This window comes from Zosterops lateralis (assembly GCF_965231275.1).
Source record: "Zosterops lateralis genome assembly, chromosome: 2".
Classification (NCBI taxonomy): domain Eukaryota; kingdom Metazoa; phylum Chordata; class Aves; order Passeriformes; family Zosteropidae; genus Zosterops; species Zosterops lateralis.
In genome coordinates this window covers 95692942-95720202 of record NC_139763.1, presented here as the reverse complement: position 1 = coordinate 95720202, position 27261 = coordinate 95692942, and the positions used below count along the sequence as shown (strand labels likewise).

At 40.1% G+C, this 27261-nt stretch overlaps 1 protein-coding gene across 1 annotated transcript; it reads right to left on the bottom strand.

Annotated features, from left to right (window-relative positions):
- On the bottom strand, positions 1-25565 carry DPT (dermatopontin). Its single transcript, XM_083854514.1, has 4 exons — positions 25242-25565; positions 15547-15672; positions 7078-7185; positions 1-1352 (listed from the first exon to the last, which is right to left on the bottom strand). Exons 1-4 carry the CDS (start codon positions 25538-25540, stop codon positions 1286-1288), a joined length of 600 nt encoding a protein of 199 aa, XP_083710640.1. The 5' UTR covers positions 25541-25565; the 3' UTR covers positions 1-1285.
- Positions 25566-27261: the final 1696 nt, after the last annotated feature.

The window sequence follows — 27261 nt, the reverse complement described above, 5'->3', positions numbered from 1 at the left end:
CAAAAGGGTATGCTTGTAAACATGCTAAAAATGCTTGGCATATGGAAACTCACTGGCAAACACAACTGTTTCCTATGAAGCTTTGCAGCCTTAAATTGGCACATGGAGTCATCCTGGCCTTTGAGCCAGCACCACTAAAGCCATGGCTAACTTCACCATTGAATTCATCAACTAAGAAACTTTACCCGAAATTCTGGCTTGTTCAAGAGTGAAAATCCTACCTCAGATCTTCCTGAAACAGATCAGTATTCTTTCTCATTGGACTGCAGCTGCACAAGTGCTGTGCAGTGCTGAAACATGGTCAGTTTATACTTTATAGACAATAGGGTCTGCAAATTGGAGGAACTAAGGTCACCTAAATCACTAACTTTATTTGTCTATTCTAAGCCAAGAAAGTATTATCAAGGGAAGATGGATCTTGTACAGGCACCCATAGTGGAAAGCAAATCCACCTGAAAATCAGATTCCTGAAGAATGTGATATCCGTATTTACCGGGAGTGAGTGGCCTGACCTAATCCTGGGTTTGCCCAGAGAAGAGTTCTTGGTTAGTTCTGTCATTAGAGATTTTTAAGACAATATAAAAGAGACTCCTGGTGAAGCTGGGTTAAACTTCTGTTTTTATTGGTGGATCTACTCTCATTTTATCAGATATTGATGTCTTCCAGTTTTAAATACCCAGAATTCTCCCTTGTGGGCAGACTTTTGTTGCAGTGGAGTTATGCTGAGGGCTGTACAGGTAATGCCAGGTGCAGCCCATCAAACACCTCCCAGCGATGTTTTCTGCACACTCCCAGCTCTGAGAAGCTGGTAGGGGTCCCTGGATTGGTTGCAAGTACAAAGCAGAAGACAGGAATGTCTAGTGTATGTTGGGAAGTGTACACTATGTTTCTATCTCATTTGGAACACCTGTGCTGGGAAGCCATTTACATAGAGCTGCTATGGAAAGGAATTTGTATGTGTTTAGAGTGGCTATATGTATATATAAGAAAGGTAACTGTGCATATGCCATAGATTTGTGTATCATAAACATGTATGTCATAAGCAAATTTAATTGGGGGTTACAACTCTCAGTGCAGCTTGAAAGAATCCTCTGAATTCAGTGTTGCAAGCATGTGGGCTGGCAACGTATGTATTAGCTCCAGAGGGAGAGAATTATGTCTTCAGCAGACAGCTGATGAGTCTTGGTACATTTTTGTGAGTCTAATTGACCTTCTTCTGTAATCACTAATCCTCATCCCACCCTCTCTGTCCCCAGGCTTTCCAAGTGGAGTACACTCAATCTTTTTAAACATTTTGAAATGGGCAGTCATAGTCTGTCATCCTGCAGACAATAAATTTCCACTGACGATCCCTGTATGAAAGAGAGACAAGAGAGAGGTATTAGTGAGCCAGAACTGCAGAAGATGCTATACAAGTAAGAGTAACTTTATACCAGGTATTATGGCAAGAAAAACATCTGTCTGCCATTAACTGACTTTCATCTGAATGCTCTGTGTTTTTAAGAGCCAAAAGGACATTAAATATGTGTGAAGTTACAATTCCCTCACACTCCTTTACAAGATAAGAAAATCAGCTCTCTGAATAAGTAGGTCTCTGAGTGTCTTTCAGAAGACAGTGAATCCTGATGGAGATCAGTCCTGAATTGACTTTTATTCAGTGACGCAGAGGAAAAGGATGATTCTGTCAAAAGTTATTGTCATGTCATATATTGTTCAGTAATGTGTAAAAAGTGAAAAGTAGTTGGGTGATTTGCAAGCTATGTCTAAGAGGGGAGTTATCCATAGAGCAAATTTCACATTCTTATTTTTTTTAATGTCTTTCACTACTATGTCTTCCAGTTAGTGTCCTTTAATAAAGATCTGAGGGAATCAATAGTGCAAGAAATGAAATTCACTTCTCATCCTTCACCAAGTCACATGTGAGGAAGAGTAACATTTATGAACGTAAGGAGTATTTGTGCTCTTCCTAGTTTGTGAGTGGTATTCTCTCTCAAGAGAGTAATAGGAAACCTAACAATTGTTAGTAGGAAGCCTGACTGAACTAGTGGGATTCAACAGTGAAGGACGGTGATTTAGTGTCCAATAGCCACAACAGGCTACAAATTGAATTTCTTCCTTAGCTTATTGTGCATTAAATTTTCCTTTGACAAATAGCTATGAGTTCAGAGGATCAAATACTGTCCTGCTGTGAAGGGAATCTTGAATTTAGGCTGCTTGATACTGGCTAACTTGAATTTAGATCCAAACTACAGTCCTTGCAGATGGCAGTTGTCATTTATACTGATAATGGGTAGTCCTCCAAGAGGTTTCTGAAAGCTTGAATTCTGCTAATTGTGATGTTCTAAAGCTGAGGCATGGGACGGGTAATGCTGCTGGAGTGATTTAATAGGAGCTTGCATTTAAAGACCCCTGCACCAAACTGGTGCCAAACTGCTGCCTCTTGGGAATGTGCTGAGACCCCTGAGCCCAGATTTTGGTATTAACTGTGCTTACATGGTGTCATTGACTGGGTGACTCTGTCCTTGAATAAGACTTATTTGACTATTAAGCCCTGTAGGTATACATTTTGTATCTACCCTGTAGATATAAAATGTTTCATTGCAGTTTTTTTGTTAAAAAACTGAGGTTTTTTTTAATTGGAAATTTACTGTGCTACTAAGCTACAAGTTTATCCTGAGTGTCATTTGGAACTGGGTCTGTGTCATGCTCATCAGCAAGTATGATGCACCAATTACATAGTGTTTGGCTTTGGTTTTCTTTAGATCTTTCCTAGATGTTTTTAAAATGTAATTTCCTCATAAAACTGTTACCAAAGGTTAATGAAATGCAAGATTCATTTTTAGGTTTATTTAAAGAATTCCTTATTTGGGCTATGTTCTTCAAAGACAGTTATTACTCTTTTGGTCACTATGTTACAAAGAGAGATAAAAAATAAAGAGGACCCCTCTGTGGAAAACAGGATTTTATTGGGCAAAGTTGAGGTCTGCTAAGTTAGCACCCTTTGTCAGAGAGACTTTTAGCTCAAAATCCTAGGTCAAGTAGTTTTTCTAAAATAGGACATTGTGAAATTAAAAGTCAAGCTCTTTAAAAGAAATGTATTTTAAACACCTGAATTAATAACATGCTTTAAAATACTGGAACAGAATTATTTCTGAAGCTGTCATTTCAGCTTGGGGTTGCAGACACTAACACATATATATACATGGTTGACGCATTTATGGCATATTACCTTTCTTTCCCCTGTAACTTGTGTTTGAACTCAAGCATATATGCCCAGCTTCTCAGAATGCAGGCAATTACTTTGTACTGTTGCTACTCTGTGCTCAATTCAGTAGTTCTCAGCCTGTTTCAATTCGTAGATCCCTTACAAGTTTACCAATGGGGATGCAGATACCATGAGGAATTGCCTAATGAGGCATACTCTAGAATATATCTGAACTTGCCTTTGCAGATCCTTAACACCAGTTTGTAGGTGTCACCCCCTCCCAGTTGCTAAATTCATGCATTTTCCTTGGCTTTGGGAATCATTATTGAACTCTCATTTTTGCTTTCCAGCTGTCATGTGCTGTCAGATTTGAATTTTTGATGTATAGAGAAATTTCTTTTATCTCCAAATATTGTTGAATAATCTGCTTCCAATTTAATTTAAAAATTCTGTGAATTCCTATTCATATTGAGTTTGACAAAATCCTCTTTCATCGGTCATATGAAACGTATTAGGGACCTTAAATACCCTATAATTTAGCTCAGCTGAGCTTGGTGGATGTCCAACTTGTCTGGGCATTTCAAACATAACTTCACTGTTGGGGTATTTGGCTGTTGATTTATTTTCCAATGATGATGTCTGAGCAGTTAAGAAATAACTGGCTATCCAGATCACCCAAATAAATGGAGCGGAGAACAGTTTTGTAAAAGAAATGAGCTTATGACAGTCTGCATGTGCTATTTTCATACTGCCCAGTGAAGGACAAGCTGTGGCTCTTACAAGAGCACCTGGTAATTCCCACCTTCCTGTCCAAGATACTTGCTGCAGGTGGTGTTGTCAATGTTCCAGTGGTGCTCTCTGGACTCAGGAGACTGATCCAACCAGATCACAGCCACGTAACAATGCTCCACCAGAAAGCCATACCATCATCACTTGGCATGTTTCAGAGCTCAGGCTGAAGGTGTTATGTTGTTTGGTTTGTGGGTTTAATTTTGGAAGCTATTTTGCCAAGGGTTTGCAATGTGCATGTGTATGTGGGCAGTTTCAGTTGTTTACAACCTGCTTCACATAGCCCATGTCCTTCTCTGAAATTTGGCTGTATCTGTCTGTCTAACAAAAGATACTGCCCTTCCTTGCAAATGTTCCCTTATTTATGTCCAGGTCATCCTGTGCTATCAGTGCATCAGTGTTATCACCACACTACTGAATGGGGTCCCAGAGATACTTCAGGCCTTTTCTAATTCTTTCCTGCTGCTTTTGTCTTGCTTTATAGACAGTTGTTTTCTCCCTTTGGCCTATTTAAAATGAGACTGGAAAATGTAAATAGTAACCACTTCTGAAGTCTGTTCTCCACAAAGGAACAGTTAAAACCTTTGATGATCAACAATAACTTTTTCATTCATTCCTGATATACAGGCATGGAAACTCACAAAAAGCGATTACAGAAGCGTTGGTGGGGTAACATCATTCTAAACTTTCTACATCCTTTGCCACAAGCATCACATGCGGTCTCATATATCCTTGTATCAACAGTGGCCTCTGTGATGCAATGTCTTAGGGAGTAGGAAGGGAAGATATGAATTCTGCAAGCTTATTGGAGAAGTCTAAAAATACCTACCTGTTTGAAGTTACTGGGAATGCTTAACTGAAATACCTTCATAGGCTTTTGTTTTTGATTCTTGTTAGCTCAAGAGCATTGCCCATCATGAACTAAGTCGTATGGACAGAAGTTTAATGTGCTTAAAAATGAAGAGGAATTAAAAAATGTTCACATAGACAAGTAAAAATGTACATGCTCCAGGCTGGCTGAGACTCTGAAGGCCTTTTCCTGCTCCTATTCAGCCTCATGAGCTGCCAAGAACCATTAAGGATGACAAATTTTACTGACTTTTGTGATACATACTTCTCAGCCTGAATCTGAATTCTGAACTGGTGTAGAAAGATTTTATTTTTTTCCCCCCCACATCATTTTCTTGGCTACACAAATTGTTTTTGGTTGTTCTGGAAGCTGAGGGCCAGAAAGTTCATTGGTGCAGAAAACTTTTCCAGTTTGCAGTTCACAAAATATTTTCTCTGTAGGTTCAACCTGCTATTATTGCAGGTGTATGACTGCCACCAGGGCAGAGGTAGGACAAAGGTGTGCTGGTGGCTTCTCCCTCTTCTAGGCACTGTGGTCCTGGGAGGACTTGTGCTCCCTCCCAATGGACATTCTCATGATGCTGCCTTTGCTCCTGACCAGTGGCCCCACTGCCCCCTGTTCTGAAATCTGCCTTCAGCAGTCAGGGACAGAAATCTGCTCAGAGGCATAGGCTACCTTGGCTGCTTTGTTTTCCAGGCTTGTCCTTGTGATTCCAGACTTTACCCTGGTCCACATCCGTTGGAGTCTGGATTCCAGCTGCAGGGGAATGCACTGTCTGCATTATTTCCCCTACTCTCTGCCACAACCATGAGGAACAAGAATTAAGGATAGCACTGGGGAATATTTAAGATGAAAAGCCTGGAACAGAGCTGTCCCTTATGACCTTGTAATTTCTTTATCTGAAGCAATAAATAAATACCTTTGAGTCAAGTATCTGTGAAAGTCATTCTTCCACTTACAGGAAGAATTTGCAGACACGGCTTCCATTTGGTAATAAACAGGATAATTTTAGCCAGGAAATTACAGTTATGGACCTGCAGCAGTCTTACAATGTGTTTTCAGTTCTGGAAAAGTCTCCTTATTTAGGTAACTTTTTTGTTGAGGGATCCCCATAGTGAACTTTGGCAGGCTGAGAGCATTACAGTGACGAAAGCACTTTGGCTACTTTGAGTGTTATTAGAGACAGCTTGAAATATTGATGTATTTAGACTCCCACTTCTCTCTTCTCTCCCCCTTCTCATGTAGCCCATCTTGGCAGAGCAGTACAGCAACCTTGCTTTGCTGCCTGCGTTGTGCTTGATAACAAATGCTTTAATATACTGGACTGAGGTGCCTAATGAAAGACATCAGAAAAAAAATAGCTCACGACTGATGTATTAGAGGGCAGCTTGAAAGAATCAAGATCCCTCTCCCACAATCAGGTTTTAGTGACTGCTTACACTCTTCTTAAACCTGCTCTGTTAGGATCTCTGTAGCGCCAGGCAGACAATAGTGAGGGATTTATGTTAAACTCACATTTTAAAACTTTGCAGTTCTGTATAGTAAAAACGGAGAAGCATTTCTTTTTAACTGAATGGAAAAACTGTGAATCTATTTGCATGACTAAGACTTCACTAGCCATAGAACATCTCCCAAGAGGACTAGCAAATGCCAAGAAATGACCAGGACTGATCAAGAAAATATAGTTAACTCAATTTCTGTAAAGGAATCAAGGTGCATGGCATTGTCTGAATTCCTGGAATGGCTTGAATCTGTTAGAATTTTGCTGCCATGGATTGGGTAGTTTAAAGCATTCATTTTGCAGTTTGCATGGTCTTAACTTTGCAGGCTTGCAGATTCCCTGCTTCTCTGCAAAGAAAAGTGGACCGAAACAGGTCCCTCATTCCCTGAAGCCACAGGGTGTTTTTACTGAGCTCAATGAAATATGCTCCAACTAGGAGTCGGTGAGAAATTATACTGAAGACCTGTTGCATTTTGTAAAGGTCAGATTCAGCCCAGCCTACCACTGCTACATTTTTCACTGCTCAGATGGACATGGCAAATGATCCCCATGATCATGCCCTGCTGCTGGTACCACTCTAGACAGTAAATCATATGTACTGTGAACTTTGGTCCTCAGCAGTATAGTGTGATGCTGAGTACCACAGCAGATGGTGTGTAGTCATGCACTCTTGGGGCGAAATAAAAGAGACAGACTTTTAAAAATTTCTAATGAAACAGATGAAAAGCAAACCTGTGCACAGCAGAGAAAGTTGTGGTTGCCCCACGGATGTAGTAGTCATAAGTGTACATCATCATGTCCATGTCTTCTCCATAGTGTCCTGGATATTCTGTTGTTAACCTTTACATTAAGGAAAAAGAAGATAATATAATTTGCCATTTTACAGAAGAGTCCAGTTGAACAACTACAACTTAATTAGTAGATTTCTCCTGCTTCTTTGAAAGTTCTTGTTTCTTAACAGCACAACAAGATAGAGTCTCACAACACTGCCTTTCTCCTCTATGCAACTAATTCAGGTAGATATTTGAATAAAATTCAGCAACTTTAGAACAGTAAAGAGCAAACTGCAGTATAGGAATATATATATATATATATTTATATCTGCAGCTCTGGATAAAAGAAAACTGAGCAAGAAAATGAAGCCCACCTCCTACTTATTTCTTTATAGCAGGGATTTGGTCCAGCCTCTAGTGAGCCTCTTTGGTTTGTGGCTGTAGACTGCAGTAAATGTTGCCAAGTCACACGATTCTAAGCGTTTATCCACTTATGAATTATATTAAGTGAATGTAATTAATCCATTACTCTTTGTTGTTTCCTCTTTCTGCCTAATTTAGAATGTAAAAACACGGGCCTGGACAATATCTGTGCAGTGTATTTTATCTGAGAACCTCAAAGTGCTTCTTCAATTATTAACCAAATTATGATTGCTGCTTCCCTGGGAAATAGGCAAGTAATACTGTAATTCATTTTACAGATAATGAGCAGATTCAGGAAGGGGCTGGAAGCTTGACCAGTATTTTCTGTCAACATTATATCTGAAGTCTGAATGGAAACCTGGCACTCCTTGGTATTACACCATTTTCCATAGGAGTTGCTACTGGAGTTACTAGCTTCATTCTGAAATGGCAAAGAAAAGCACCAGGTTCCCTGTATGGGAGATGCTGTCTCTGGAAATAAACAGCCCAACTCCTGTTGAGATGAACAGGGTTAAGACACCCTTACAGAAATCCTGACCACCTTTTCCCCACTTAATCCAGCCCAGCAGCAGTACCTGAATGATGCTTGAAGGTGATTCAAGCACATTCCAGCCAGCACTCGAGCATGTTTGATAAATCAGTGGGATTTAAGCACAGGCTTAAATATTTTACTCACTAGGAATATAGTTATTGGGATGGGCTTGAGTTTTTATGAGGTGCTTTGGGTGTATTTGGATCCCAAACCTGGAACTGTTGGGGAAATCAGAAGCAGAAAGTTTACCTGAAAACTGAGGTACTCTGGGCTATTATGTTGCTTTCCAGGTCATATTCAGCTTTTGAATATGAAAGATCATTCAGTTGGAACATCATTCCTAACAAATCATTTTTCCTTGACAAATGAAAAATGTGTCTGCATATGAAACTCAAGCATGACCTTCTAAGAGCCTCAAGTCTAATCAGTCAACTTCTTTGAATGTATCTTTGCTCTCATGCTTCCTGTCCTTTGGCCATGACAATCATCACACAGATTCTGAATTATAGTACAAGGACATTCATCCCAGAGTGTGTTTGTGAAGCAGAAGATCAGGCCTGGTCGCAGAGTCTCTTGTCTGACCAAGGACACATGGACATGAAAAGTCCTTGTGGTGCTCTGCCTTTGGTAAGAAATAACAGCAGTATTTCACAGGTCATGCAGACAGATGCTGTAGACCAGGAGGAAGAGGAGAAACCATGAACACCACCCACTCAGCCAGAGGAGAGTCCCCATATTTAGTTTATTAATTTGAAGCCTGAGTGTCTGATAGCGCATCTTCAGAAAATCCAGGGTCATAGGAGGTTTTAAAAATGAAGACCAGCTATGGGCCAGCATTTAATTTTGCATTCTTCCATCAACTCCAGGTTTTGACACTTTGTTTAGCTATTATTATGAGAAACCACTAAGACATGTATTTTTATATGTTGTACCAAATGTGTTTCATAACATCTGTTTGGCACTCAGCAAGGAAAATGTTCTGTAATCTTGACCAGGAATATGTGCTGGGCAGATGAGATTGTGTACAGCACAAGGTTAAAAAGCTGCTTTTTGCTTTACTCAGAAAGAGAACTGAGAGTCAGTTCTTTGAACTTCTTTCATGGGCCTCTCAGTCGAAAAGTAAATCTGATTACAAACTTCTGAATTGCTGTAGTCTCACAGACCTTTTGCAGAGGCATGCAGTGTTATTCTGAAGTGCAGTGGGAGTCTTCATTTAGATTCATTCTCTTTTCTTTCTCACTGCTGTCATCTTCCTCTCCCTCTCTATTAACTTCCCCACATTACTATGCAGCCTCTTACAGCTCCTCTGCTAAGAAATGTTCAAAAAGCAAATATATGCAATTACCAAAAATAAATTATTTGGGGACTTGAGCTGCTCTGAAGCGTATCTTGTTTCACAGGCAGATGCCTACTGACTCCTTTTGTTCTGGGGAGAAAAATTATAAATAGTGCTATGATAGCAGTGTTCAAGTTCACATGAGTCTGTGTGGTCTGTCTAATTCATTTCTCTTTGATGGTTGTTGTACTCATTTCTGAAACTGTTCCTCTAAGCTCCTGCATTTCAAGGCTGTCTGGCTTGCACAGTGTCCTTTAGAAGGAAATGCAACTGATTGTGCATGTACCAGGGCTGTGTGGTGTGCCCCATTCCTTTTCTATTATCTCCATTTTTTGAATCCTGAGGGTAATTCACACAAAGTCTGTCTGCACTTAGAGATGCCCTAGTATTTAATGCATAGGGATGGTCAGTATGTGGTTTTCTCATCATGAAGGGAAGAAAGGTCATTTAAGATAGCCGTTGAGGGTCTTCCTAAAGTGGTCAGCCTGGCACAGGACAGTGGTTCCCTCAGGTTTTGTTGTAGCTTGGTCTGTACCCTTATTATCAAGTACTTAACTGAAAATGCTAAATGTTTTACTCACTAACAAATACAAAGTGCATATCAACTCATGAACCACCTACCATGGCCCTACAGACACATAATTTATTTCCGAACATGGCAGCAACTGTAAGCCATGTGTGGCAATGTATGGTTTGTACCTTAGAGGAGTCATGAAACAAGTGTGAGACACTTTTTGCCCCAGTTAGTGAGGATTTTCCTGCCCATGGGCTTTTCATTTGGGAAAAGCCATCCACAGCCACCTTCACAGTGTCCTGTAAGCACCTCTGGCATTGAACTAGTAACAAGGAGAATTGGGCTAGAGTGAGAAGCCTGGGAATTGCCAAGTGCCCAAAGTTGCTGCTGCTGTTTGGGGTGTTTATGACCAAACTGGGGTGCTGTGGTGCCTGAGGGGGTAGGTGACAGGGAGCTCTAGGAAAGAGGCCAGCAAAGCAGCTGTGAGAAGACCTGTGCTACAGCGATTGTGAAACAGGAACTCTGGTTCAGCTTTTCAAATCTACTTCTGGATAGTATTTTGGGCACAAGAGACTTGAAGCACTGTTGAGAGAGGAGAAAGAAGGTAATTCTGTGTTAAAGACTGGGAAAGGAAATCTCGTGATAAAGGGTGTAAGTAGTTTGGCCTGTGTGTGAGACAGCAGGAAAAGTTGGCAGAAAAAGGTGTTTTCAGAATGGCATTTTTAGCTAGAATAGAGTTGATGTGGAATGGTTTATCTTTTCAGTGGTTCGCATTGCTCCAACCATCCACATGTTTTTCTAATGTATTTCACTATAATCCCATATATCTTGCTCAGGGTAGGACATGTATTGAAAAAAGGCATTAAATCTTTACCAGGGTTACTGTTGTTTTTATTTTAATCTGAAAACAGCTGTGTTGTTTTTTTTCCATGGTGAAGAAATGCTATGGTAGATATTAATAGGAAACACAATGTTACTCATTTAACATTGAAAAGCATGTTTTGTTATAATCTACAGTGATCTGTGGCACTTTTTAAACAATTGACTTCAGAAATAGTTATCGTGAGTCTATTATTTACCAATAAGAAGATCAAGCCATGCTAATGGCCTTAGTATGTACAGCCTGCTGATTAAAGATATTAATGAGAATTGCAGGCATGCCTTGCTTTCAGATACCAAGCAGACAAAAGAAATGAGACTTTTAAAATATGAGAGATAGTGGTAGAAGAGTTTCTGGCTCCAGTTGTGGAATATACTTATTCCCTGATAATAAATACATGGCTTTGGAATATTTTACACTGTTCACTTCTTGTGCAACTGCAGTGCTAACAAGATGAATGGCTTCTCTTTAACCTTCATTTTCCTCTTTGTTGCTGAACTCTTCCTCTAGCAATACCACAGCCAAAAGAAAGAGCTGTTCCATTTCAAGAGGAAAACATAAGCTTTGGCATTAACTTTTTGACATTTGAAGACAAGAAATTTCCCCCAAATGGCCTTACTTTCAGATGTTGTTTACAAGTGCTTCAAGACTATGTCTTTCCTAAAGGAGAAAAATTTTTCAAGAGCCACAAGCCTGCAAGTTACATCCAATGAACATGGGAATTATATGACTCTTTAATCAATTTCAACTCTTCCTCCAGCTGGAAGACAGAGGTCATCTGCTTTAAAAAATGCTTCCTGTGCTGAAAAGCCAAAGAAGGTATTGGTAAGCTGTCTACAGAAATTTCAGCAACTGCTCTGAGTACAGATCCCAGATTGCCAGGGAACTAGAAGTCCTGGAGCTTCTCTAGAGATGAGAAGTTCTCCTGTGTGGCCATGTCATATAGTTTGTGATGCAGTTCAGGCTCCAGGGTCTGAGCCCATAGATTGACAGACACATCACTGCTCCTGTGTTCCCACTGTGTTGCACTGAAGGCCCCAAGCCCTCCTGGGGCTGAGGAGCCACGAGCCCGGCACAGTGGGAGCACAGTTCTTCCAGGCCTGCATGAGCTCGTGCAATGCAGGAACAAGCAGCAGCAGAGAGCTGAAGGCAACTTCTGCCTGTTCCTCAAAAAAGATATGTCCAAAATAACTTGGTCAGATTTTCAATGTCAAATCATATATGTTTCTCCTAAAATGTCTCTGGAAGATGTCATGCAGATTGAATTGTAAGGTTGTATTTGATGGGTAATATAATAATAAATAAAAAAAAAATTAACCTCCCCCAAAACAATTATATACCTTCTAAAGAATGGAAAAAGAGGGGAGGGGAATTGAGTTGTCCAGAACTGCGTGTTTCCAGGATATCTATTCTGAGTTCACCTCTTGGATTAGTATCCCTGCTACCGGTTATCTCTGAGAAATCTGCATGGGATCACATCATTTTCAATGTCTTGTATGGCAGGTTGAGTCAGGAAAACAAATAATACTTTAAACCCCATAACTCTTGGAAAATGTAATTGTTGCCTGGACAGTGTCACCAAGACAGAGAACAGCCACAGCTCCAGACAGACCTTTTGGCGTTTAAACTGCTCGTTGTTTGGAGAAGGGAAACAGTCATAAACAGTCTGTGCAGACTTGGGGCTGCTCTGTGACATGTGTTTGCTTTTCAGAGTAAGGAGTCAAGCTTTCATTTCCTGGCAAAGAGAAAAATCAGAGCTCTAATGGGACCACTTAGTGACACTGTCTCTGCATCTGTGATAGATTTGCTTCTTTTATGGTGCAAATCAGCACACAGTTTATTTTACTGTAGTAGCATTCCCTAGCCAGGTAAAGAGAGCTTTTCTGCCTTCTGTGAGGAATGTTAATTATTTTCAATATATTAAAAATGTGCAGAATCCATGACAATTCTTGGCATGATGAAGAATGAAACCAAGTACTTGTAAAAAAATTTACAAAGCAAGTGCAAAAGTATGAGACTGGAAAAGATTAGTAAATTTATTTTCAATATGAGCTTACTGCAGAGGTAAACTGGGAATTAAGGGCAAGAAGATGAGCTGTAAAACAGAACTACTAGGTTAAAAGAGTAAGGATATAAATGCTAACAAATAAAGTCTTTCTGCATGTATTTGACCTCAGTAATTCTATTGAGCAATGTGAAAGCAAAGTGTTGGTTTCAGTCAGCATGGTGGTGTTATAAATTAGTATTCAAATAAATACTAGCAGTTTTCAAAAGACACAGATGTATTCTAGGTGTAAAAACCAGGCAAATTCTAACAAATCAGTTGCATGGCTCATGCACCTAAATAACCTCTCTTTATTCATTACAAGGTCATCTCACTTCAGGAGAAATGTAGTCCTGAAGCAGAAGAGACAAGAGAAACCATACATAAGGATCAGCTGGTTTACTACTTTTGTATTTATCAGAGAGGACTGTATGGAGACAACTGGAAGAGGAAGGAATTGAATACCCAAGGTGAGAGCTAATTTGAAACAGAATTTTGTCACACCTCAATATTGTCAGTTTTCCTAAAAATGCATCTCTGCCCACATCTGGTTTCATACTTCAGGATTCATTACACATTAGAAGTCAAGGCTGCTGAAAAATTCTCCAGCATGGATTTTCTCTGAATATGAATTTTCCTTCGTAATGTATGATCCACAAAGTACCACCAATCATTGCATACTGTCCTAGTATTACTTTTCCACAGTCATATACTAATAGAAGCCTTTGCATGAAAATAAGCATCTTCAACCAAAAAATTGGAGTCAGCAGCATGTTGATTGCCATTTCTCCACAGTTACTTTATTTACAATGAGTTCCTGGAACGGAACAAATGCTATCAAAATTTGGGGCAGAAACTGCAATAAATAATGATACACTATACACACACATTTTTGTTGTGTCTTACGTGCATATACAATGTGAGGTCTCACTCATAGTAGCCCAGAACTACTTTGCAGTTTGTTTGGAAAATATTCTTTCTGTCAAATGCATCTTAAGCAGTGCAAGATGCAGACCAGAAGCTTTTCACAAGCCAGGTGACCCAGCTTCCCACTAGTTTTACAGCTCTCCCTTCCCAGAAAGATGTGAGCACATGGGATTTCTACTCTGCTTAGAGGGAAAAATACGCTTCACCTGCTTTTGAAATGCTGCCTTTTCTTCATGGAACTGCAGGGGAAATACATAAAACTTTCTTTCCCAAGCACAAAAATGGAGACTTGTTACTGTTGGAAATAGAAGGGCAGTAAAGGAGATGAAAACTAAAGACTTCAGTAACCAAACATTTACATTAGGATTTGCCTTACTCTGAATAATGCCAATTTGTAAAACAGTGACAAAACTGTTCGCAGTTGTCAAGACAACATCTGAGGGAAGCAGAACTGTCAACAATAACAACAACAACAAAAAAAAAGTCAGATATTTCTGTTGTCTCTCTGAAAATGTATGCAATGTTAGAGTACAAGAGATTGGAAGAACTGCTTAAAAGTCTAAGTGAGTTTGCCTCAGAGGGAAGAGCCTGGGCAGGTATGTAAATAATTGTAGAGAACATCCATAGGCAATATCTGCTGGAAAAGAGGCAGAGGAATGTTCAGAAGAATTTTCAAAGACTTTGTTACAGAGTTCCTGTAATTTAAAGGCATTAAAAATAATAATAACAACATTTCTTTTCTGCCTGGCTGCAAGAAGACTGAAGGATTAAAAGCAAGGCAGTGCTGTTGTTTTTGGTCAACAGCCAGCCAGCCAAGTAAGACCAACAGGCACATAAACAGTTTGTATGCATCTCAGTGGGAAGATTCCTTCAAAGCTGAGATGTGGAAAAAAAGATCCAAGCACTGGTTTACTTTTCTCTTTTTACTTTTTTCTCCCCCTACTTTCTTTTTTTTTTTTTTTTTTTTTTTTTTTTTTTTTTTTTTTCTTAAATGCAGGCAGGTTATCCTTTGTATCACTGAAAATAGCTAAATTTAAGCTGAATGTAACATAAAATTATAATGGCACATAAAATTATGAGTTCTCTTGAACAGAATGGTCAGGAGCAATATGAGCTGCCTCTTCACAGTCTGCTCCGGTCTTTGGTTTTTGATTTAGAGAAACCACACCTGTGGTGTGTTCTAGAGAAACTGGGAAGCTTGGGAAGCATAGCTCATTTTTCCACAGTCTCCATTAAGTTGCCAGCACCAGCTGTGATACTCTGCTGATACCACCCTTTTCCTTTGGGATTATGATCAGTAGCTCATTTTGACATTGATCTTTAAACAGTTTTGAGAGTGGAAGCATAGTTGTATGCATTATTAATATTTTTTCTGAGGTCAGTGGTCTAAGTTCACTCTTGCGGCACAAATGTGTACCACAGGGATGCTCCTACTCCAGTAAATGTGCTGGATTTGCAGTGGGAAGATGTCATTCTACTTTGGAGACTTCTGTCTTGGTTTCCAGCACAGCTAGGCTGATGCTGATCCCCAAACCTGCTCATTGAGGGCCAGCTACTGCCTTGTGCTGTTCTGTGTAACTGTGCCCTTATTCTCTTCCCTTAGCCTTGGATCCCTAAGGATCTTGTAGCAGACTGGAAATAACATGCTTAGCTCCATAAAGCACAGTTTACTCTTTTTCAGACAAGGTTTCTGACAGGTCAAGAAGCCAAAGACATTTATAGGGACTGTTGTGGGAAGGAGGCTCAGGGGTTTGGTGTCTGCTTGAACTCACCAGCAGGAGTACGGGCACCTCCGGCTATAGCGGCAGCAGTAAAATTGCCATTCACGGTCCAGCACAGATGGAAAATACTGACTCTGGAAACCAGCCACCAGCCCATTGTTTGAGCAGGTCTGATACCTAATAATGAGGGGAAAGGAGAGAACACACAAAGTAAACGTGGTATTAGATTCTTTGATAGCATTTCTCAAAACAGCATTAACATTTTTTTGATACAGAGTGCAAATTAAGGGTTTGACTTTGTGCTGAGAAGCACAGTTTGCACTTGCACTTGTGTATAGAGTAACTATTTTCTACAACAAAGCAGCAGTAGTTAACCACTGTCTTAACATTTATGTTGCACTTAAAGCTATTCAATCAGACTAAAGCATTTAATCAGTCTAGTATGCTAACCAGGAAAGATGATTGTTCAAGTGTTGGTATTCTCAACTGTTTGCAAATCATGAGGCTGACTTCAAAATAGCCCATTAATATTTTTGTCTATGACTGTTGGTATTTGAGGATTTGGGCATTACTGAACACACCTTTTCAACTACTTCTCTACTAAACAACAAAACAAACAAAAACAAAACAGAAAAAAAAAACCCAAACCAAATTTAAAAAACACACACCCTCACACAAAAGCAAAACCAACCAAACAAAAAAAAAAAACCCAACAAAAAAAAAAAAAACCCTTAGAAGCTATCTATTTTATAAAAGAAGATCATTAACTTCTTTAATTGTTTTCTTTCACGACTACGTGTCTCTAGGAGAAGGGATTCTTTATTAAAAACATTTAGGCTTATGATGAAATCATTATTTGATAGTAATCACATAAGGAAAATTATTATTCAGATGTTATGTAATTTTAAGACTCACATAAATTTTATGACTAGTTTTCCAAAAGAAAAATCTGCTGCTTCATGCTTTCTGTGTAATTCTATCATATGTGTGAATCACTGCCTCGAGGTAGAGTAGACACGGTCTCAAAGCATGCATTCCTCTGTTTGCACACCCTACAACACCTTAACACTGATACCCAAAGTAACTCAAGTGGTAATCAGTTTGAATAGCTTGCTTCTTGGAGACTAAAGACAAGGACCTTATGAAAACAGAGAGGTCATTAGTTCAGCTATTAAGTGCTTATTCTCTCAAGCACTCTCCTGGTTGTTTCTCTATCATGAAAATTATAGGAATGCTGTTTCTTCTGTCACTTTTCCTTTTCTTTCTTTTCCTTTCATCAGAGAAAACATGCAGCAAACTTTCTCTGCGATTTCATAAAATCAATTACAATGATATATCTGAAAGACACTTTCAGAAGTAATTGTATGATTAATAAATACTAAAAACCTCCCTTAGTTTCATTCAATGACCTCATGATTAATTTTAACAATCTGAAGTTCCCAGAAGGGAAAACACATCATCTAGCAGAGTTTGGTGTTTGGAAAGTCATTCACTTGTGCTCAAGGTTGTTGGTGCTTGCAAAGACAGCGTGAGGCTGAAGTGTTTGTGTGCAAAAACTGAAAAACTGATCAATTTTGACCAGTTCAGTGATGAATTCCCCTGCCTAGTTTTCAGCGTCCAGTTTTGAACCCAAGGCTCCCTTCTCTGTTTCTTCCCCTGCGTTCTGTTTTTCAGACAAGAGTATTTACATTTGTTTGTGTCCCTGTATCTCCCGCACTGATGGGGCCACACGTACTTGTTGTGCTTTGTGAGACTCTTTCAAGGACCTTCAGTGTTCAGTCGTGATGGGGACTCTGAGTTGCCATGGTATCACACCAAGCGTGGCAGTCTGGCTTTCACTCAGAGGATTTCAGCAGGCCTTTGATAGGAAGTTGTTCTGGTTTTTGGCACATAGGCCGTAGGAACATATGGCTAAGAGTCTGTGTAAACATATTGGATAGCTGCAGATGATTGGTGTAATCCTGATGGAAGAATGGTTGATACACAACAATATGGGGATTCGTTGCACCTGTTGCAAGATGAGCATTAAACTGTGTAAAATAGCAATGAACTTTCCATCTCTCACCCTTCCGAGATTACCTGCATTTGCACTGCTCAAGTCCTTGTGCTCCTGGGAGACTTTTCTAGCTCTTTTGCATAGGTGCAAAGTTGGGAGCACTTTGTTTCTCCATTTCCTTTGCATTTCCTCTCAGAAGCTCAACACTGCCCTGCAATTTCCCATCCCCACCAAACAGTGTCTGATATTCCTGCTCATACTTGTCTTTGTGGGAGGTTCTTCTTTTCTCTTCCTACCAGCTCACATTCAATCTGGAAAGCCCTGTCCTCTTTCCCACTGCCTTCATCTACAACAGTTTTTATTTTCTTGTCACGTTATTTTCTACTAATATAGTCCAGTTGTGGTGGAAAGATTAATTTTGAAAGAGATGCCACTCATGACACTTCTCTCTATAGTGAATTGAGAAACAAACCTAGCTAGCATAACACTCATATGTTTACATGCACTCATATTTGGGTACCATCTTTTAAGATGGTGTGGTTATTTGTGATTCTGATTCTATTTTCTCATTGTAAGTTTGATTAAAAAAAATATAATGTTGCCTTAAAGATTAGTTTCTTAGATGGAAAGTATACCTGGACATAACTAAAGTTTTATAATTAAATAACAGTTTTGTTTTAACATAATTCCAAGTCAAATTTGAAATACACATTAAAGCTCATGTTCATTTGTCTCTCTTTGCTTCTGTCTCACACACAAGATCCTGTAATCTGTAATTCAAACTCAATATTAGGTTCAGCAAAAGAAAGATAATAGTGATGTCAAAGTACTTAGCTTTGAGATAATGTAAGATTTTTTGCCTTAATCTTTCTACTTTTCAAGTAAAATCCAAATACTCCTTCAAAAATGAAGAGATGCTCTCAGAACTTGGAGTGCTTATTTGTGAGCTCATATAAAATATTTCCTCCTCTTTCCTTTTCCCAGCTGGCCACTTTCCTACAAGCAGAAAGTAATTCTTCAAGGGACACAAACAACCCCTCCCCACACACTTTTTCAGTCAGTTGCTCTATGCACTAATCTTAACATTTAATGTCAGAATTTTTTTCCTTCTGCATTGAATTCACTACTCTTGTCACAGCAAATCCTGAAGCAAGTAGGGTGAATAAAAACTAGTGATTCAGGCACTTTGATTTATAGCCAAATCAAAACAATGATTTTTTTTTTTTTTTTTTTTTTTCACAAGACCCACTCTTTAGCACTTTTACTATAAAAGGTAATTCAGTATTCAGAGTTAATGTGACTGGGTTCTCCTTACTCTTGAAATCCTGGCATTGCTAAGAAGAGAGGAAAATGCCTCTTACAAGGTGAATACAGAAGGAACGTGAGAAACTGGCTGGGACTGTGTGGGATTAAACTTGGCAGTGGATAGGTTTTCTTTTCCTAGTTGGCTCAAGTTGAAAAGTGTGAAGAGTTGCATTTTGGATCTGGTACTGGGGAAGAGGAGGAAAGCTGGCTGGTAGGGAGGGAGTGAGAAGATTGGTGGTGAAGATCAGGTGCTCCTGGATGGGAATTTGCCCTTGCCTTGGGTTTGGGTGTGGGAAATGACTGCAGTGTTGCACTGGGAGAAGTTATGTGTAGTAACAGGGATGTGGTATCTGTGATTCCTGGAAAAGCCTCTCCTCTGCCAAACCTTCTTCTGAACTGCCTAATGAGTGTTGTACAGTTGAGTTCTGTCATGGCAAGCAATCAAAGCATGCATCCATGTTACAGATTTAATTGAGGTCAGAACAGCTTTTGTTCTTCACTGGGGAGCTTTTATCTCTGACACCAAACAAGAGCTGGTGTGAAACACACATGTGAATTTTGGATCCGTGCATGACCTATCTCACCTGTTAGATCCTCTTAAATTGTGCCATATTATTTGTGAACATCAATAACAACCTCAGAAGCCAAGCATATTCCTTATTGACTCAACAGCTGTCTGCCAGACTGAATACAAACATTGCTTACCACAATAGAATTGTTTTGAGGAATGGAATCAGTTTTGGTGACACTTAGTATTTATGCCTGCATCTTAATTTTGCTCTTTGCTAGGCAAAGCCCCAGAGTGTTGTGCCCCATCTAATGCTGGTGCTATGTGGAAAACTTCCCTCTGAGGTCCCCTGTTCTTCAGGTACATCAGCACCATGGTATCCTGAGGACGAAAACCCAAAGAAGAGGCCTGTTCACTACAAATCTGCCCAGGGAAGCCTGAATTCCTGCTGCACTGACTGGGATGGTGCTCCCTGAAGCTCTCTGGAAACATGCAGAGGCTGACTCCCAGCTCACTCAGCACTGGGTTGTGCTGCATTGAGGGTGATTTGTTCCTAATAACAGGGTAACCTGAGAGTGTCATTCCATATGCCTGTGGAGGGGAGGCCCTATACTGCTCTCCTGAGTTATCTTTGTGGACTGTTCTCTCTCTGTGTAATTGGATTAATTGCATGATGAGAGCTAATTCAGTGGTCAGTCTGTTACAGGTGAATTGGGGGACATAAGAGGCTGAGGGCAGGCTTCGGATGCTTGCAACTCTGGCACCCAGAGAGAGGGAACAACTTTTATGTGTTTGATTAGGCCATGCCAGTCTCCAAAAGCCAATTCTACAAGGACTCTTCCCTATCTGTTATGGGGTGCTGAGATGTTCTTATGACTTTCACATGACAAAGGCAACCTCTGTAACATCATCAGCAATATTTTCTTTCATTCAGGGGGCATTTATGACCTACTTTTTTCTCCCTGACAAAGGGAAGGCAAAGCCCTTTTCACCCTGGTGATTTCTTTTTGACAGTAGCTGATGAGGCATCTTTTTCTACAGAAAGATTCCTCTTCTCCTGGAATGCTCCCACTGCAGCTGTGCTAAATGGATTTGTAGCACAAGTCCTCTAACATAAACTTAGGGCTCAATTAACTTGTTTGTGTTGATAGTACAAACAGGAACATTTTTCAAAGAGCAGCTGGATTGTTGGGTTTGAGTAATGCAGCCTCAGACTTGAAATTTGGGATTGGTCAGAGGTTGGGAACAAAAATAGTTCCTAGTGATATACCAAGGTGTGCTGCCAGAGCCTAAACAGGAGGATCCTTTGCTCAGTAGTCTGTCTTTGCACCTAGTTTGTGGACAAAGGAGAAAGAGAATGGGAGTGGAAGGGAGAATCTTGATACCTATTTTTTCCAAGTCCCATCTAAACACTTTCTCAGAAGTCTAAACAAGAAAAAGAGGCCATAAACATGGAGTAAATAGCTCTTGGCTGGAAATGCTTCTCCTTTTTGCTTTACAGCTAACTGGGAGTATATTGAGAATATGGCATGGTTTCATCTGTATCATATGATGTAAACCAACCCTGTTTTCCTGGAGGGAAGAGTTGCTTGTCTTCACTTGCAAGATTTTGCTCCTTTGTTTGTGTGAACCCTGTCTTTTTGTGTGATAGTTTTCAGGCAAGAAAAATAGTTTTTCTCAAAACCCTTGTTCAGAGACTAGTCTATAGAGACAACTGTAGTATTCAACAAAGCAGTGAAGAACAGTCTCACCCTCAATCACTCAGACCTTAGGTGGTGAAATATTTAAACAAGGTCAAAGTTTCTCCAGTACAAATGGAGATAAGAACATAAAATTTGTGCTCCCTGAAAAGACAGGATTCTTTGATGAGCTGCAGCATAAAAATTAATAGAAGGACTGCAGAATCAGGGCATGCTCTGGAGGCTTTTCCCTACTCCAGAGGTGAGTATTTCCAAATGATCTAGGAACTGGTTCTTGTCCTCAGTTGCTCTCTCTCTGTTGAATATAATCTTGGTCAGCAGATAGTTAACCTTACTCCGTCAGAGTAAGGTGTTGAAACAGATCCAACAAAGCCTTTGTACATGTACTTAACTTTAAACATATTCACAGATGAATGAGGCTGAGAAGGCATTCCTGATCATCTGATCCAATCTATTGCCACAATTTCCCCTCTGAGTCTTGTAACAGGTTCACAAGCTTCTCATGTCCTTTCAGCAAAACACAAATGCACTTAATATCTTCAGAAGCATATCGACATATATGATTAACTTCAGGGATACATTTATGCAATGAATTAGCATTGTTAGACATATTCTGAAATGCCACTAGGTAATTCTAGGTAGTGGTCAGAAGGGATTGGTCTTCGTCTGCTTGTGAAAGAGATGGGGTGCCCCAGAGAGCAGTTTTTAGAGTGCCTGTTGTCTCCATTGACCCTGGAAGGAGGCAAAGGTCATAAACTAAGCATTATTAGGAATTAGATGCCTAATGTGGATCCGTGTCATTGTTCTCTTTCTGCTGAATAGTTTTTTCGTATCTGAAAAATGTGAAGTTTTATGGTTTGATTGTCCAAGTCTGTATAATCCCTAGTGTTAGTGGAGGAAGTAAACTTACCAGAAAGCCCTGCCAGTGGTTCCCTCTTGCTCCCAACTCTTCTATCCCTATTGGTCCCCCCATCCATTTCTGTCATTTTGCCCCAAATACTAAAGGCCAAAGAGAATAATGGGTTGAAGACTCTTTATTCTCTCTTTTATATTCCCTCTTCATTTTCTCTCTTAAGAATTTCTTTATTTATTGTCTTTTTCTAAAGAAACCTCTCTTGAGTTTGGCTCTATTATGCAGCTTTGCAGCAGTTGGGAATGGTAATTTGAAAATCATAATTTGAAATCTGAAATGCCATAAGCATAATTTGTCAAAGGTTATCTTTTTGATGTTTCTGCCAGACTAGATTTTTTTGATTAGAGCTCTGGCTGAGAAACTAGAGGTAATTCAGAGAAGTGCTGTAGGTATGATCAGTGCTTGCTTAGGAGTGTCAGAGTATAAAACCTCCAGAGGAGAACTAGAAGAATGGAGATGTGTTAAGCCTGAATGCAAAAGCATGGGTGAAGGTGTGTGGGTGAGGGAAAGGCATAGCTGCTACCTATTATTAAGTAAAGAGATTTTACAAAAGGATGCCGCAAACTTGTTCTCATTGCTCAGTGAAGGTAGGGCAAGGAATAAAAAGCCTCAGTTGCAGCAGAGTAGCAGCCTTCAACACTGGCTCCCATAGCATACTCCTGGAAAAGCTGGCAGCCCACAGTTTGGACAGGTGGTGGAGTTCATCATCCCTGGAAATGTTTAAGGACCAGATGTGGCACTCAGTTGACCTGGTGGTGTTCAGTCATAGGTTGGGCTCAGTGATTTCAAGTCTTTTCTGACCTAAATGATTCTGCAAAATTTTATCAAAAACTTGGCAGACTTGTAGTTACTGGTGGCAAAAGCAGTTGAATATCCCTGGACGTGGTGTGCAAGGTGAGACAAAATACTTTATAAGACAGAGCGGAAGAAGGAATATTTTAGTCCAAACTACAAGGATGGGAGGTGAACTAGCAAGTCCAGCAGAGTGCTGTGTCAGCTGACATGAGAATGATTTATTGCTCACCAACAGATTGGTTTGTTGAGAGATCAGCAGGGGAGAAAGCTGGCCAAACAGGAGCTATTGGTACAGATGGTGGCTCATATTTGTGGTCCCACTTGATTATTGAGTGAATCTTTTTAGAATTGGGGATGGCTCCAAATAGCACTGAGGTGGGTGTGGAAGAGAGAGAGAAGAGGGGCACCTACGAGAAGTAAGAATGCCAAGAGAGAAAGCAGGATTCTTAAAGGTCCCCCAGGATATATCCATGCTGTTACATTAATTTGAGGTTACACGAGCCAACACTTTCACTCCAGTCTGGGATGAGACTGTGGGGTCCTGGGAAGCAGGGTTGGCATGACCAAGGATGTACTGGTGTACTGCAAGCCTCTCTCCATGGATACAACTGTAGATACAACTGCATCTTGATACAACTAATCCCTGGGGGTGGAAAACTGAAAACTGCAGAATTCAATCAGGCACAGCTAGCTAGGATTTATGGAAATGGTCCAAGTAACTAGGAGCACAAGTTCACCTGTGCAAAAGGACATGTGCTTCCTAATCAGGGGGGAAGGAAGGAAGGAAGGAAGGAAGGAAGGAAGGAAGGAAGGAAGGAAGGAAGGAAGGAAGGAAGGAAGGAAGGAAGGAAGGAAGGAAGGAAGGAAGGAAGGAAGGAAGGAAGGAAGGAAGGAAGGAAGGAAGGAAGGAAGGAAGGAAGGAAGGAAGGAAGGAAGGAAGGAAAAGTTGATATATGCAGAGTAGGCAGAGAGATGTAAGGATGTTGGACTGGAAAGGTGAGCTAATGAAGAAATACTGAACAAACTAGTAAAGGGAGAGGAAACAAAGATAAGCAATTAAAGAGGGGTTGAAAAAGAAATACATTTGGAGAAAATATAGGGTTTACTATAGGAAAAAAGTAGGCAACAAATAGGACAAAGTGAAAAGATTTTTTTAAAAGGTGAAGGAAACAAGATTCAGATAATACACTGTGGATATAGTCATGCTAAGCATACAGAGCATGGTGATGAATAGTTACATAGCAGAAGAAAATGTTCTGTATAGGCTTATATCCTGTTTGTGAGAAGTGAACTTGAGCAATCTCTGCCAAGGATTTTTAGAAAGAGAATAAAAAGTTTATTTTGAACAAAAGAAATGTCTAATTCAAAATTATTATGCAATAAATAGAAATTGCATCAATGTATAAGAAATGAAGAAGTCATCCAGGATTATCACAATCTGTTCTTTCTGCCTCTTTTGCAGCTCTCTCCCTTTTTTTCAATTCTTATTCCAAAATTAAACATAGGGTCAATCATTCTTTCCCTTAGCAATTGCATCAGCCATAGGCATGTGTCACGTGGTAGATGAAAGAGTATGAATAAATCAGAACAAAATTTTGAATCATTTAAATAGCAGAAACTTCACATTTCATTGTTAGCCTATTCCCATATAACAATATTCAAAATATCACATTGCAATTTCTGGGACAAAACCATTTCATGTATTTGAAAATACTCATTCCTGCATGCATTTCATTCTGTCCAAAGAATATTTCAATCCCAGAGTTGTCCAAAACTCTGTTTCCCATTTCATTTAGAAAAACCAAAAAAAAATTTAATTAAATACTGAGTATTCTGCCCAAATATTAAATACTGTACATAATTCCAGAAATTATTGTGGCCACATAATATGATCACCTTTGCCTCCAAGGCTAATAGAAGATGTAACATTTATTAAGCAAACTGAAGATATTAGGGAATTAACATGATCTTCTGCTATCACCATGCAGATATATATGCCACCATCATTGCTTGTTAGTGTGGATTTTTGGCTCCTGTAATAACAGCACAACTAGAAAACAACATTTCTCTATGCCTAAGCCAAAAAGCTTAGCAACAAAAACAAAAAGCAAAGAGCCAGTGCAATACAGAGATTATTTTTTCTAGTGATAAAAGCATGAGGATGGAATGAGGAGTTTTGCAATTTTTTTCTCAGTTTAGTCACTGATTTAATGTGACTTTTCAAGAGGGGCTTTATGCTTTCCTCACTCATAGGTGCTCGCCTCATTTTCCTTATCATTGAAACAATAGCAAGATCAGCTGAGGTTGTGAGTGACCAAAGGACACTGACACCCTCCAGCAAGAAATTGCTGCAGAGATGTGATGCTGATCAGGTTGCATGCATTGTGATTAATGAGTCTTAAGACAGTGAAGCCTGCTGGTTATCATGGCATTCATATGCATTTGCCTTGCTGTGACCACAGTATTAGGACCCGCATTCCACGGGGTTATCAGGGCTGTGCCCTCCAGGGATGGTTGGGGTTATCCTACCATTCGGTTCCCGCCCTGTTGATCTCTTCCCACCAGCACTCTGTCGGCTCACCCAGGCTCTGGGATGCTGGCATGCAGGCATAGTTCCACAGTCTGTCATTGCCTTCCTTCTTGCTGAAGACACTCCTGACGGCCACGATCACCTGCCCATGTGGGCACTGGAAGTTGAAACCTTGCCGGTACACATTGACCCATTCATCGTTATCTCCATAATTGTAGGGGCCGTAGTCATAGTCACCATACTGGCCCCATGCCACAGTCACCAGAGGCAGGAACACACAGAGAAGGAAAATGTCCATCCTGAAGATGTTCCTGGCTTAGAAGTGCCCCTCTGGTTTGTTGGGCTGGCCCTTTTATATTGCCTGTAACATTTGGCTTCCAGATGTTATATTTTCAGATCCAAGTGCAGTGTGTCATTGCTTAACAAGCCTCCTCTGAGCTACAGAGACTTCCAATTACTTTTAAGGTGGAATTGTGCAAGTACAGTAAGACTGCAGTCCCTAAGAGCAGGGTCTTCCCACCACAGCAAACCATCTGTGATCCTTTACTGCAGAGCTACTGTACACAGCAAGCTACATGTCAAAGTACAACTGTCCCAGACATCCCACTTTCATCCCCAAGACAGCTGTAAAATCTTAAAATTACTTTACTTGAAACTAAAGCTCTATTTGAAGTTGCCATTTTCTGTCATTAGTAACATGCAAGCAAATGTGATCCTCTGTGTGTGTGTCACCATCCTCTTTTTCCTAAATGCGTGTCTCATGATTCTGCCAGTTCCTAGAAAGAAGAGAATTGGACAAGGTGAAAGTATTCACTGCTCTTGTTGAAAAAACTCCTTTAGAAAGTTTGGGCTGGTTTGGTTGGAGGGAAGGTGGAGCCCAAATGACTGGGACTCTGTCTTGGCATGGAAACAGCCCACCCTGTGAAGTAGGGCATTGGCTTCCTCCAAACACAACTGATTTTGCTATGACTATGTGTGAGCTCTGTGAAACTGTGGACTTGGCAGATGTTTTAATTTGAGGATAAAGCACAATAAGCAAAGTACAATGAGAAAAGCTTCATGCATGACCATAGCCTGCTGAAATCTTTGAGCAAGGGCCTTGAAGCTACCTTGATTTTATCATGGGCTAGGAACACAAGGCTGCTGCTGAGGAACTGCTGTGTTGTAAATTCAAAATCTGACTTGCCACTTGGAAAGTGTTTCTATGCAACATCCTTAGGCAATTTCTCTATCAGGAACCCACTCTCTTCAGGAAAGATGGGAATGGTGTGCTTTGCTTAACTGTGTACTTGACTCATAGAAAACTCTGGGACTTGAGCATGTTTTAATAAGTAAGAAAGTCAATATAATATAATCTAAATATGCCTATGTTGCCTCTGTTGTGTTACTAATAAAATGTGTGACTCTTGGAACAACTCCAGATTCAGATTTTGTCTCTTTTAGTGAAATCCACAGACTGTTTTCTTGCTGCAAGCTTCTTCTCAAATCTTTTTACTGCCTCTCTTCCACATTTGGACCATATGCAAAATAAATAAATAAATAAATAAATAAACAGGAAAAGAAAAAGAAGAAGAAAAAAAGAAAAAAAAAAAGTTTATGAGCTTTTATTCTGTTGCTGGTACTGACAGAAGGACCTTTGATGGTAACTGGACTTATTCCTCTGTAGGGCTCCCCAAACCCATCCTGCCTGGTCCTTTTTTCGCAGGAGCATAATCATCCCAGGAGGTAGGTGCATTTACTAACAAACCTCAGATCTCAAAACTGCCTCCAGCCTCATCAGCCAGATGATTTTGTGCCTTTAGCTAATAGCTTTTCTTGTAGCAGAGCCCTGTTCAACAAAACTGTAGGTGATGTTTGGCTCTTTTCCAGAACAGTGCAGCAACAGCTCATTGTCTGTGCTCACAGCTGGGGCAGATCCACTTTCACCAGGCAGGTGAGAACTGCTGCTGTGGCTTGGCGCCTCACCTCCAGCTGCAGCAGCCCCAGATGCCCAAGGAAGGGGACTATGGAGACAGCAGA